Source organism: Mercenaria mercenaria, chromosome 5, assembly GCF_021730395.1.
Source record: "Mercenaria mercenaria strain notata chromosome 5, MADL_Memer_1, whole genome shotgun sequence".
NCBI lineage: Eukaryota > Metazoa > Mollusca > Bivalvia > Venerida > Veneridae > Mercenaria > Mercenaria mercenaria.
The window spans coordinates 6601710-6615367 of NC_069365.1; the positions used below are offsets into that span (position 1 = coordinate 6601710).

Here is a 13658-nt window from a genome sequence, read left to right on the forward strand (position 1 = left end):
TCCTTACATTTGCCAGTCATAGTCTCTTCTCATATTTTATGTTAAATTACTTCCCTTCATAGTTATAACATGGTTACCTTTTCTTGCTGCCGAATGTAAGTGATAATACAGCCAGATATTCAAAAGGGAGCAGTCTATAAACAGGGAGCTATCTATAAATGAAAGATATATGACAAGGAAATACATTAGTATATAAAAGAAACTTATTATCAGACTAGTAGCTAGTCTAGGATTTCGGTTATGAATCGATTAAGTCGGAAAAGATTCTAAACCTGTCAGTGTTATATTTTTGGGTCCTTTTGGTTCATGCAGTCCATTCAATATCTATGTAATAGAATTCCGCTAGTGGGGCGTGAGAGGTGTTGCACATTTCATTACCTCTCATGAACAGACTCAGTCAAACCCAGTCTGCTATTAAATTTCTTGATTGCATTCTATGCTTCCAAGGCCATACCAAATTGATTAATAGTTCTTCGGAAAATTTTCAAAAAAAAAAAAACAGAAGCGAGCGAGCGAAATTTTTTTTTCTTCTCAATTTAAATTTTTTCAGAGGCGGGTAGATTTTACATGGAGCAAGCGGGTATTTTTTTTTCCAGCTTGGACCCTAAAAGGAAGCATAACCAGTTATAATCATACATTAAGTTAACATTTCTTTAAGAATAACACAGAAATCAAACATTTACAGTGTGACTAACACAGTAGATAGCTTTTCTGTATGTTTTAAAGACTACATGAATGGTTTTGCAAATAAGTTCTTGCCAAAACTCACTGAATCAGTTTGTTTTTATTTTGTATTTATAATTACTATGGGATTAGTGTCATTTTTTAAATTTTGATTGTTCTACATTAATCTGAAGGCATGCCCATTTATCGGCAGAGGATGGTGAGAAATATTTTAGACAAAACGGGCACACAAGTGGAATAACATATCTTAACCCAGTTAAATGGCTTCGACACATGAGCAACTTTGTGCCTCTAGTTAAACTCCAAACGGTAGAGGTGAGGGGAAAGTAATAAATCACTTGACCAATGAGACCAAACAGAGTTGGGCACACAAATGCTTCAACATTGCTCAAATCCCATTGGAATAATTTCTTAACATATCAGGATAGCTTAAGTGTTTGTGGTAGAGGTTCATTTCAGTCAAAAATGATAACAGACGGACAAAAAATGATCCCAATATGGCCACTCTTAAAAGTGTTATTTGTTGTGCTTTGATTGACCAAGAAATTTTGAGTTGGGAAGGTCTGTTTTTTCAGTTTCTTTCTTTCAATCAATTCACAGCCAATTAATATACAAACAGGGAAAATAGGGGTTACAGTACGACAGAAATTATCTTTATATCTACACAACTTCTTTGAAAAGCTATCAGAAAAAAAAACAAAAAAAAAAACAAGTTTTCGGAGATTTTTACGTACGTGCGGGCGGGTGATTTTTTTTTCTTTTTCTCGGGAATGAAATCATTGATGCGGTAGTTCTTGACCTAAATCACAATACTTTGCGTTTTAGGTATATGAAAACTTTTGTTTGTGTTTGATGGTGAAAATATCGAAGACGTGTCACATAGATTTCAGCACTTTGAAAGAGCCTATATTGAAATATCTATATAATTTACATACAATTATATATAATTTATCGAAGTAATTTTCCTTTCGAGTCATAAAATATCTTGAATTCAATTGATGCATTCCCAAGTTTGCTTAAAGGCCTCAAAACTATTTCAGAATAACTGTTAGCCATAAGAAAAGTGTACATTCCTCATTGATGACACAGTAGTTCTACATGTATATAAATGATGCTCCCGCCGGAGTCATGCAAATCATCTATCTATCTATCTATCTATCTATCTGTCTGTCTGTCTGTCTGTCTGTCTTTTATATATCTATATCTGTATCTGTCTATTTGTATGTGTCTGTCTATCTCTCTAATCTATCTGTCCGTCTGTCTCTCCGTCATTCTATCCGTCCATCCATTCATTCATCTTCTTACTTGTTTTAACTATGATTATTTAACATGCTACTCGTTGATACAGTGTAGGACGGTCAAGTGGTAAAGGTCGCTGAGTTTAAATGACTTGCCCCAGACTTCCGTATGTTCGAAACCTCTTTTAGGAAATCATTCAGCTGACCTACAGAAGGTGATTGTTTGTATCCACGTGACCTTCAGCGCTTGAATAAATGCCCTGACGAGCAGTTGGGGGTCTTTCTCCACCCTGACAAGCTAGAAGGTAGCCACATCACCCATATTTGTGCTGATGTGACTATAACCCAGAACAAAAACTGTTGTAGATGTAATAATCATTTACAAACACTGATCGTTTGCAATGATCCTTTAGTAGTTGTTGATAACTGTAAGTATTATGATTTTTTAAAGTATCAAACAGCACTAGAATGCTTTTTTCTTCTTTCATTGTCAAATGAAATATCTATTATCAAATTTGCTGCAAAGAAAACAAATCTGATACTTTTTCCAAGTCAATAATACCAATTCCGAACCTAGCAGCGACTATATAACTGATGTTCATCTTGTTATTTTTACACTATTGACAGAGAGGATTTCTTTGTTGAGCAGTGCGAATACTTGGATTGAGACGTGGCGGTTGTTATTGGAATATACTGTCAGCGTGTGCATATAATACGGTCAGTGTCTTTACGTAAATATTGAAAAAGAACGAGTTGTAATTTCATTCAGGCTTTTTATTTAAAAACGTATTTTGTAAAAAACAAAATACAAGCTCGCTGCATTAGAAAGATGTTATACACGATCCGCAAAATACTAACAGTTATTTATTATTACTTAGAGATTGTAAGTAAAACATATATAAACAATAAAATTAACATCGTGATATTTTATATGGTTCGATTTTTAAGTTTCAAAAATAAAAATGGATACGTATTTCAGACTTTGTAAAAATGCATATATCGTTTAAGTTTATACATTACTAAATCGCACTAATAAAAAAACGTAAAGCATTGAAACTACATTAAATAACATATTCAAGGAATAAGAAAAATTTGTGGACAAAATCTTAACACTAAATGCTCTAAAGACAGCGGTTGAGTTTTGTTTCACGTTGACGCGGGAAAAGCATGGAACTGGTAAGAACATTCGTAATAAGACAAGGGCGTTGTATGGCACTTTCCTGATAAAATTACTCTTTCGGCAGTTCTTCTGATAATATTTTTCCTTGTAGTAATGATTATAAAGATTCCTAACATTTGCATTCCGATAAATATTTAAAGTCTTCCCCTTTTTAGATATTATTTGTGTATCAAGAATTAATGTGATTAAATAGAATCTATTTGTTTTTGGTATTTCCGTGATAATCTGCCGTTATATTAAGATAACGCCTCGATTTCTAGTAATTAGGTTTATTTATGCCCGCCGCCGGTAACCCATATAGACGGCACCTCAGTTTAGTTGGAGTTTGACGCTTGATTTCTCAGCACCAAACGTTTCGAAAACATTTTTTTTTGTAGAATTTCGAATAGAAATCCCGTCTCTTCAGATAGGAAATGACCTGAGACGTATACATTTGTTTGCCTTTTGGAGTTTAACTGCTGTCAGGTACGGCCGTTAATGAACGGTTAATACAAAACAGTATTTTCGCCAGGTTAACCAGTCCTATTGCTTACATTGATAACTTTTAAAATTAGATGGGTATGCCTTAATTCATACTATCTTTTTAAACAGAAAACAACGACTGAATATAAACAAGTCATAAGTGATATTTCGTATATGTACAGTCATTTCCTTTTACTTCACATGACATTTCTCTTCGTATAATTGCTTTTCTGCGTTTTTATGATGATTAATCGAAAGCTTGACCATTTGCTATCATGGTAATTATGTGTGGAAATCTAATACGGCTTAATGATTGTCAATTTATTGCTACCAAAACATCATAGAACTCAATTATTCTAGTATGATAGATATTACTTAAATATCCTTTACGCATACAGAAAATTGTATTATAACCAGTTTCTCTGAACATAGTTTCTTTGAGGTCGGTAGTAACAAGTTATTATTATTTCGAATAACTTATGGGATTTTCTGGACCATTAATAACATTTATGTGAAAACTAATTTACAGAAAGGACGTAATTGAAATACACGAGAAATACAGCTTTATGTTTAACCGACTTTTATACATACAAACTCTGTACGTAAATGTTTTTTTATTGAAATAACTATGAGATATTATTCGATGAATTTGCAAAATAAAAATTATTACTATGTCTCATTATTATGAATCTCAAGTAAAATTGTTATTAAAATATGCAATGGAGAATATGACTTTAAGAGCTAATATTATCATGAATGGCTTTTTATAATATGAGCCGCGCCATGAGAAAATCAACATAGTGGGTTTGCGACCAGCATGGATCCAGACCAGCCTGCGCATCCGCGCAGTCTGGCCAGGCTCCATGCTGTTCGCTTTTAAAGCCTATTGGAATTGGAGAAGATGTTAGCGAACAGCATGGATCCTGACCAGACTGCGCGGATGCGCAGGCTGGTCTGGATCCATGCTGGTCGCACACCAACTATGTTGGTTTTCTCATGGCACGGCTCATATATATTTCATGAAAATTACGGTACAGTGCATATAATAAAACGCGTAAAAATGAGCACCATATAACTTAAGGAGACCAAACAAAAAAGTTAAAATTGTCATAGTTTTAATAAGGGTGTATTAAAATCATATTATATACATGAATTGTGTTTTGAAGATTATTTTTCAAAATACAAGAAGACATGTGTTTTATGATGTTACACAGTAAATGGAGTGCAATAAAAAAAGTAAAATGAAGGGAAGAGCATGGAATATTTGTTAAAATCTTACTATTTTTCATATATTGTACAGAAAGGTGTCAATTTTCTATTTGCAATGTGCCTTGTTACGTCTTTTCTAATTTTTTTTCTAATTTATTTCAGAAAGGCTAAGCAACAATTCAACAATTAATTGACTGCGCGATAAACCGTGTTGAAAGCTGGCATTTAATTGCAAAGAAAATAAGAAATATTGTAAAATAAAGACGGGTTAACTTCAATTAATTTTCTTTGACAACACAAGGACTACTTGACACGCGCTAAATACCGGCCACATTCCAGCAGCGGTATCAGACGGATCAAGACGGACTTAGGATGGACAGTCAGATTACAACAGTGTGCGAAGAGGTCACAGAAGTAAAATACGGAGTTACATTTTTTTCCATGTGATATTTGAAAGCATTATAGGTTGAATGACAAAGGAAGGGACTAAAGAAAGGAATACCGTATTAGTTCCTCATTTATCTGACAAGTGCAAAGACAGTCTGGCAAAAAGTTGTACAACATCAACACACAGATATGTAATTAACATAATAATTATTATTCTTTTTGTACTTAAAACTAAAAACAAATAATGACGAGCAATTTTGAAAATGTTACTATGGAAAATGTAAGCTTTCAAAATGTCACAGTAGCGCGTCAAAATGATGACGATATCTCTTTGAAAATTGCAATAGGAATATATAGCACAATTTTCATTTTAGCAGTTGTAGGGAATAGCCTTGTGATTTTGACTTTGGTCCAAAATAAAAGAATGAGGACAGTAACAAATGTGTTTCTGCTGAATTTAGCAATCAGTGACCTTCTACTTGCTGTGTTCTGTATGCCCTTCACTCTTGTGCCGATTATGATTCGAAACTTCATATTTGGACCATTTATGTGCATAACTATCAGATATGCTCAAGGTAAGAATTTTGATTTATGCGATTTTATACGGACACATATACATAACACAAAGATCATATGTAATAATAATTATCATTTTGCTGCAGGAGACAATAATATAATTTATTTTATGTTTTCCAGTGAATTATAGAGTTTTCTCAGTGAAATAAAAGTGATAATCCACCGTTTTGAAACAGTAGATTATCATTTTTATTTTTCACTGTTTTTGCCGAACTAGTTCCGGTCCTCCGTCGCGACTGAAGTCAAATTGTATACCGAGCGTTATGAATACGGGGGACCATAATGACGATGACGTCGTTAAAATGAAGTCAAATGTGTTATGCTTTCTGTTGCTTTTTCACGCGATTTTCGACATTTTATAAATAACGCGACAAAAGTAGAGTTTTACACATAAAATAAAAAGAAAATTTGTTTGTGTCAGTGAAATATCAATTTTATTTCACTCGTGAGCACCAAAAAAGTCATTTTCACTCGCCACGCGTGAAAATATCAGTTTCTGATGTTCACTTGTGAAATAAAATTGATATTTCACTGAAACAAACAAATATCCTCTATGTATTCAATTATTCGTATATTTTGAACCTCTTTTTTTCTATTTTTGAATTAAGTAAAAATGTCTGCAAATGTTAAATTTAAGTACATTAACAAAACAAATGTAATAAAAGCGACAGATTTCCATTAAGCCTGAGTTAAATAACCCATTAGAAGAAATGACCACAATTCATAGGAAAGAAATAATCACAAGTTATATCTACTGTCTTAAGAAAACGGAAATTTCTCCGGTATTTTATAACTGCAGATAAAGTTTAAAAATTCATAGAAGCAACTTCGTAGCAAAAATGTTTCACATACATTTGTCCAAATCGTGCCTTGTAGATTTTCCATTTGCATAATCAATAGCTTAAGTAATAATGAGGAAATAAACTAGAAAATATGTCACTCGTCATTATATTGAATAACATCGGCAAGTATAGAGCGCAACCAAGCAAATAATAGCAGACTGTGTTTGATTGAGTCACGCTATGTAACACGCTTTGTAACAGGCCCCAAGGATGTTTAGTATCTAATGAAAGTCCTGGGCAAAGTTGGGAAGAAACATTGGTTTTCTTACATTTGATTAAAATACCAAACTGAATATCTTTATGGAGCCTCCTTGGCCGAGTGGTTAAGATCACTGACTTCAAATCACTTGCCCCTCATCGATGTGGGCTCGAGCCTCACTTGGAGTCTTCTTGTGAGGATCCAGCTGGCTTACGGAAGGTCGGTGGTTCTACCCAGGTGCCCGTTTGTGATGAAATAATGCACGGAGAGACACCTGGGCTCTTCCTCCACCATCAAAGCTGGAAAGTCGCTACATCACCTATAATTGTGTCGGTGCGACGTTAAATATCTGTATTTATAACACATCTGTTAAATAAATTTTCATATTTCGTCAGTGCATTCATACTGTATTTTCTATTGTTTTATGCTGCAAAAGGCTTTTTTGTGCCCCCATGAGTGGTGCTGGCATAAAGATTTGCTCTTGTCCGTGCGTCCGTCCGAAGTTCGTGACACGCCTAGCCTCAAAAAGTATTTGATATAAATTAATGAAACCTTGCAAGAGTCTTTATCACGATATGAACTTGTGCACCTTCTATTTTTCGTCTGGCTCCGCCCCCTAATTTTAGAGTTATGGCCCCTGAAATAGTCAAAAATGCACATTTTCACCTTGTGACACGTCTAGCTCAAAAAGTATTTGATATAAATTGATGAAACCTTGCATGAGTCTTTATCATGATATGAACTTGCACACCTCCTATTTTTTGTCTGGCTCCACCCCCTATTTTTTAGAGTTATGGCCTAAGATAGTCAATAATGCACATTTCACTTGTGACACGCCTAGCTCAAAAAGTGTTTGATACAGATTATGAAACCTTGCATAGTTTAATCGTGATATGAACTTGCGCACTCTACTTTTCATCTGGTCGGCCCATTTCTAGAGTTATGGCCCTGAAATAGTCAAAAATGCACATTTTCACCTTGTGACACCCTGCTCAAAAAGTATTTGATAAATTGATAAACCTTGCATGAATCTGTTAATGATATAACTTGCGCACACCATAATTTCATCCGGGTCCGCCCCCTATTTCTAGAGTTATGGACCCTGAAAAGTAAAAAAATGACATTTTCCTAATTTTGTGCCTCACTAAAAGTATTTAATGTAATTCATGAAACCTGCTCGAGCTTTATCATAATGTGACCTGCACACTTGGCATTCTCTGAGAATTTTAGCGTATGGCCCTTGAAATCAAAATAGTTGATTTTTGTTTGTGATGCCATAGCTCAAAGTATGTGGTATAGAATAATGAATCCATTTCATAATTTTTTTTTGAGGATTATACCCATAAGACTGCAACATTGAATGATTTCCGTATGTGACAAATGTACCAGTGGTTGCAACCTGTGTCTACAGACAATTCTAGTTAAAATGATAAAGTGAAACATCGTCCACTATACAAGAACGTCTTGCAAGAATTCATTAAAAATAAAACAATAATACTACCACTGCCTTCAGTTATAAGCAGATTTAAGCATTTCATTTCACCAAGAAAATATGAACACCATTGTGTGGCACAGTGCGATATCCAATAATGAAATGATAAAGCGCATACAAATCCTACGAGTTAAATTGAAAGAAAAGAAATAAATGAAATTTTATTTTGTGGAATTGTAGAGTAAATTATATCAGCTAAAATGATTTAAATGAATTCAAGTCCAGCTTATTTATTCAGTTCATCTATTTTATTTGTCCATTTATCTTTTAAACATTGTGCTTCATGAATTAGATGTATTTTATTGATTTTACTGTTATACATAATGGTATACCATGTATATGGGAGATGAGCTGGATAAAGTAGAGTTCAGAAAGACAGCAGTTAAAACACAAGTGCTTAGATATTAACAACAAACTTTGACAAAGTCAAGGTTAAAAACAGTTGTCTTCGTACCGCTCCGTATTGAGGTGGAATAGATCAGAATTTAAAACAAATCTTTCATTTTATCGTGGTAGTCCTAGTGGATGCATGATGGTCTATTTGAACGATCATTACATCTTTGAAATCTTGACCCAATTCACAATGTCTGCTGTACATATACTTAAAAGGTAGTTTGTCATCTCCTACCGCGTAAAGGCAGAGTGACGTATAATGGCACAATTTACGCGGCAACCCAACTGTAATCAAATAAAGAAGTAGTGGCATGAGATATTACTGCAACAAAACATAGATGAAACGTAGCCTTCATTCACAATGGACAGGCCATTTAAATTTAATATTTATTTATTCTAACTCAGTGACGCTGCATTTTTTGACATATGCCTGTACATAGAAAACAGCATTTTATTACGTTTGAAGAGGAACTGAATATCTAATGTTATTATATACTTTAAAGTTTACTATAAAAGGTAACAAAACTGCATAGGACAAAATTCTGTAGCCCAGATAAATTACTGGAAGCTAGCAATATAACTGGAAGAGGGCATTATAACCGGTAATGGATGAGTTACGTCATGTTTGACGTCGTTTCACTATGTGCCGTCGCGATGAAAAATCATTCACATCGATATTTGATATGATTAACTGATTTAGCGATCGTGTGATCGTTATTGTGTTGAGGTATAGAATAGACAAACCATTAAACGGCAATGACGTTCCTTACGTGTTTTTTTTTCTTTCTTTCTTTTTTTCTTTTTGTTGTCGTAAAGCTAACACGCCCGCGTGCAATCTAGGTTTAGTCGTGCTATGAACAACGATACCATATTTCTTTTACTAAAGCTTCAAACCAAAACCGTAGGGTAATCATTTAGAAACTTGAAAGGATCAGTGTTGTCAATTAGGAGCTTAGCCATGTGTGTAATTCATGTTCGTTTATCACGGGAAGTATTATGTTATGTACCTATACCTATAATAACCCGGCGTAATTATCACGAAAAGCAGAAGAGAAATAAATCTCTTCGTAAGGAAACCTGCTGTCGTGGCATAATAAATTTTCCAATGTTAAATGAACAGTTCCGTTAACATTTCGCTTTCAAAGTTCTAAAACTGGGTTAAAGTTGCAAAATTGGTAATACTACGTCAGCTTATACCAGTAGATTACACTTAACTGAACTTTATGGAAATATGCTAAATATGTATTAAAGAATAAACCTTGGACTGATTAATGTCTTGACAGATGTATCACAAATATCTGATACCAAACTTCCAAAGGGAAACATACCGTCACATCGATCTAGAGCGAATCATTAATTATAAAATCAGATACATCAACCGCGCATAAAAAATCATTCTAATGAACCTGTTTTTTTTCGCCCATTACACTGTAGAGCTAGATTGACAAACTGACTTTTTTTCTTTTTCTGCTGTCTACTTTGATCTATCAGTCTGTTTTGATTCCATAGTCAGACACGTCTTGTCGCTAGCATATTAAAACATTGGCTTATCAAACTTGCATTGCTGTCTGAGGTATTATACATGGAGTCCCTACCACTTCATAATTACATGTCGACCCTTTAGTTGTTGTACCTTGTCTTGCAACTGCTCTGTTAAACTACCGATACAAAATACAATATACATCTGGTTTTATTCAGTTGCAAAGTTCTTTGCATTATGTGTAAAACACTATTGCCCAAAAAATCTCCTTTGTTAAGAGTTTTTTGGAACGCATGCTTTCATTGATTTCTGGATTCATTTTGAACGGGCCAGTGTAACGTCATATCTAATACAAAAGTGATACAAATTAAACCGACTTTTCTGCAGTAATATTGAATTAACCTGTCTGCCCTTAAAGAAGTATTTAGTGTCTTACAACTTAAAGTTCGAGAGAAAAGTCGAGCTCAAAGGCTATCAATAATGATGCCAACTTGGAACGCTCATAATATATGCATTATTCAAATATCTATTATTCAATATCTTTAAAATGTTTTGCAATATCATCTATTATTTACCATTTTTTTTAACTTTAAAAGTAACATTCTGCTAATTGCAAATTTAATAGGCTGCTATTTGAAGCTGACACCAACAAGTTTGCTTGACGTTGAACTGACATGCGTGTACTGGTTTTCTCATTTTAGGTGTGTCAGTTGGGGCAAGCTGCTTTACACTTGTTGCAATCTCCCTAGAGCGTTACTTTGCAATCTGCCGACCATTACATTCACGTCGGTGGCAAACTTTATCACATGCTTACAAGGTAATTGCCGTGTGCTGGACAATTGCATTAATTATAGTGATTCCGATAGCGGTATCAACACGACATGTCCGTATTAGACCAGATATAAGTGCATGCCGGGAAAGCTGGGCAAATGAAGACCTGGAAAAAGCGTACACAGTATTTCTCGATGTGGTACTTCTGTTTATACCACTTTGTTTGATGACTGGTGCATATACGAAAATAATGGGTACTTTGTGCGCTGGTATCAGTATGTACGACCCTGCAGAACGTGGTAGAGGTACGTAATGCGATATGATAACTATTAATCTGAGAAATCTTCCTCAAAGTACATTATTCTGTTAATTGCATCATAAATATGATGTATCACGTCTGTCTGTATGATATGCATCACAAAGTCAAATTTCCGATGTTAAAGCATGCTACATTACCTGTCATTAAAAGACTTAATCAACCTGAATCCGCAATTATTTTGCTTGTATAGATTTTACAGTTCTCTATTTGGAGACGGCAAATATAAAGTACATGTTTGATAAATGTTTAATCCTTTAATTGTCATTGTGAAGTTATGTTCAACAATTATTACATCTCCTCTGCTCTTTATTACTTCGCTCGGCATTAAGTTTCGTCTGAAACTATCATTAAGCTTTCGACAGTATTTGTCAATTAGTAACCGGAAATGATACAACATACATCTGTTTAGAATATCTGCAGTTATTACATTGAATGTTATAATTCAATATAGCAGTCTGTTCTTAATAGGTTTCTGGAAAATAACATTCAAAACAACAAATTTTATTATATTATAGAATGTGTCGTGCTGGTTTTCCTTGACACGCCAGTCTCCAATGATCAAAATAAATTTTTTGTTTATAGCAATATTTCAGTTGAACAAAGACTTAATAAAATCAATATTAATTTTTGAGTATCCTTCATTGCCATTAACTGTTTGTTGCTCAAAATATATTTTGTAAACGAATAGAAATAGCATATAAAAATATTTAATATTCTCATCAATTTTCTATTATGTGCGTAACAATGTTTTAACTTGGTAGAATAAAAAGCTGTTTCAAAATTTAACACAAAAGCATATGTATCAATAACTACTATAATATGTTTCTTTCAGGCTACAGCAATGGTAGTATCTCCAAATCGCCCTTAATGGTGTCATTGCAATTTAAAGGTTCAACGAGAACGAGTCTGTTTAAGCACGATAATGCTCCTGACCTTGGTAGAAGTAATGATAGAAATTATTTGTCCATACAAATGAAGGAAATTAGTCCGTGTAGCAGCGAGGAATCAACACCTAGGAGATCGAAAATGGACCAGACTAGAATTATACGACAATCTAATCAAGAAAAAAGCCGAGAGGCTAAACTTCGTGTTGTCAGGATGTTGTTTGTACTTGTGATTGAGTTCTTTGTTTGCTGGTCTCCACTTTACACTGTGCAAACTTGGAAGAGCTTTCATCCTGAAAGTATACGAGAAAATATATCTAGTTTTGTGTGGTCCTTTATGTTTGTGCTTTCGTACTTGTCATCTTGTTGTAATCCGATTACCTACTGTTTCATGAACAAACGCTTTCGCCAATCATTTATTGCTGCTTTCAGACGGTGTATGTGCTGCAAACAGAAATCGAGAGGATATTTATATAACACAAATTACACAAGTACAAGGCGGCTTACTTGGGCAGACACACAGAAAGTAGATGACACTGACTTGAGTTCAAACGATAAGTTAAAGTCGTGATTTATTTGGAGGTACACTAACTTCCTAAATATTATTTAAAAAAGAATCTTGTTTAGGACAGAAATTGGACACTTTACATAAAATTGTACAAAATGAAGTGAAATATAACAAGTGGAAAAAGAATATGTCAAATAGATTTGTTTGTTTTGTGATTAGCGCCTCGTTTTAGTTATGTAACGGCGGAAATTAACCTAACCTGTTTCAGGATTTTGAACTAGTTTCATGTTTTCACCGCAAGTAACTACCAGTTTCACCGGTTTCACCGGTGGAAGACGAAATGACTTCTGACACGGAGAACATATGCCTCACCCGAGGATCGAACTCCGCGATCTGTAGATCTGCGGTATCCATATTAAGCTATCCAGTAAAAAGATATTGAATACTGTTATATAATTATTATAAAACGAAATTACTTTTTTGATATTTTACGTGAGGGGATACGACGTTTAAGCAATAATAATAAATGGCTGAAGATACTATCAATTTGTAGCAGTATTGTAGCATATCCCAGTGATACTTGCTGAAACATGGGCTATATAAATACCATTTATCATTTGTACATTTACATGAATGTTTAATATGAATAATATTTTACGTTTTCATTTGTTTCACTAACTCTGAACATAGAAATCAAGCAAAGTCTTTTATTACTTTTTTTTGTATATTTACGCAAATCGGTCAGACTGGTCCTATTCTAAATACAGTAGAGAACAGCTTTCAGTCAAGGTATAACAATAGTGAGTGAGTCAAAAAGTATCAAGAAAAGTCATTTGTATTATAGGAATAGTTTTGTAAACCTACAAATACACATCTCGACAAGAAACTATACTGAAAACGTAAAGGAATTATTGACACACGCCATACACTTAAGTAACTGAATGTGTAAAGTAAACGTTAATCACGGTTGCAATCAACCAGAAATTACAGGAAGAAAAATGGATTGTCCGGAAACGCCACATAGATCTACAACA

General features: G+C 34.1%; 1 protein-coding gene across 1 annotated transcript; it reads left to right on the forward strand.

Moving 5' to 3' along the window:
* The first annotated feature begins 2554 nt into the window (after positions 1 to 2554).
* On the forward strand, positions 2555 to 12935 carry LOC123558764 (cholecystokinin receptor-like). The gene is made up of 4 exons (XM_045350631.2): positions 2555 to 2639; positions 4936 to 5735; positions 10844 to 11218; positions 12065 to 12935. Exons 2-4 carry the CDS (start codon positions 5405 to 5407, stop codon positions 12685 to 12687), a joined length of 1329 nt encoding a protein of 442 aa, XP_045206566.1. The 5' UTR covers positions 2555 to 2639; positions 4936 to 5404; the 3' UTR covers positions 12688 to 12935.
* The last annotated feature ends 723 nt before the right edge of the window (positions 12936 to 13658 follow it).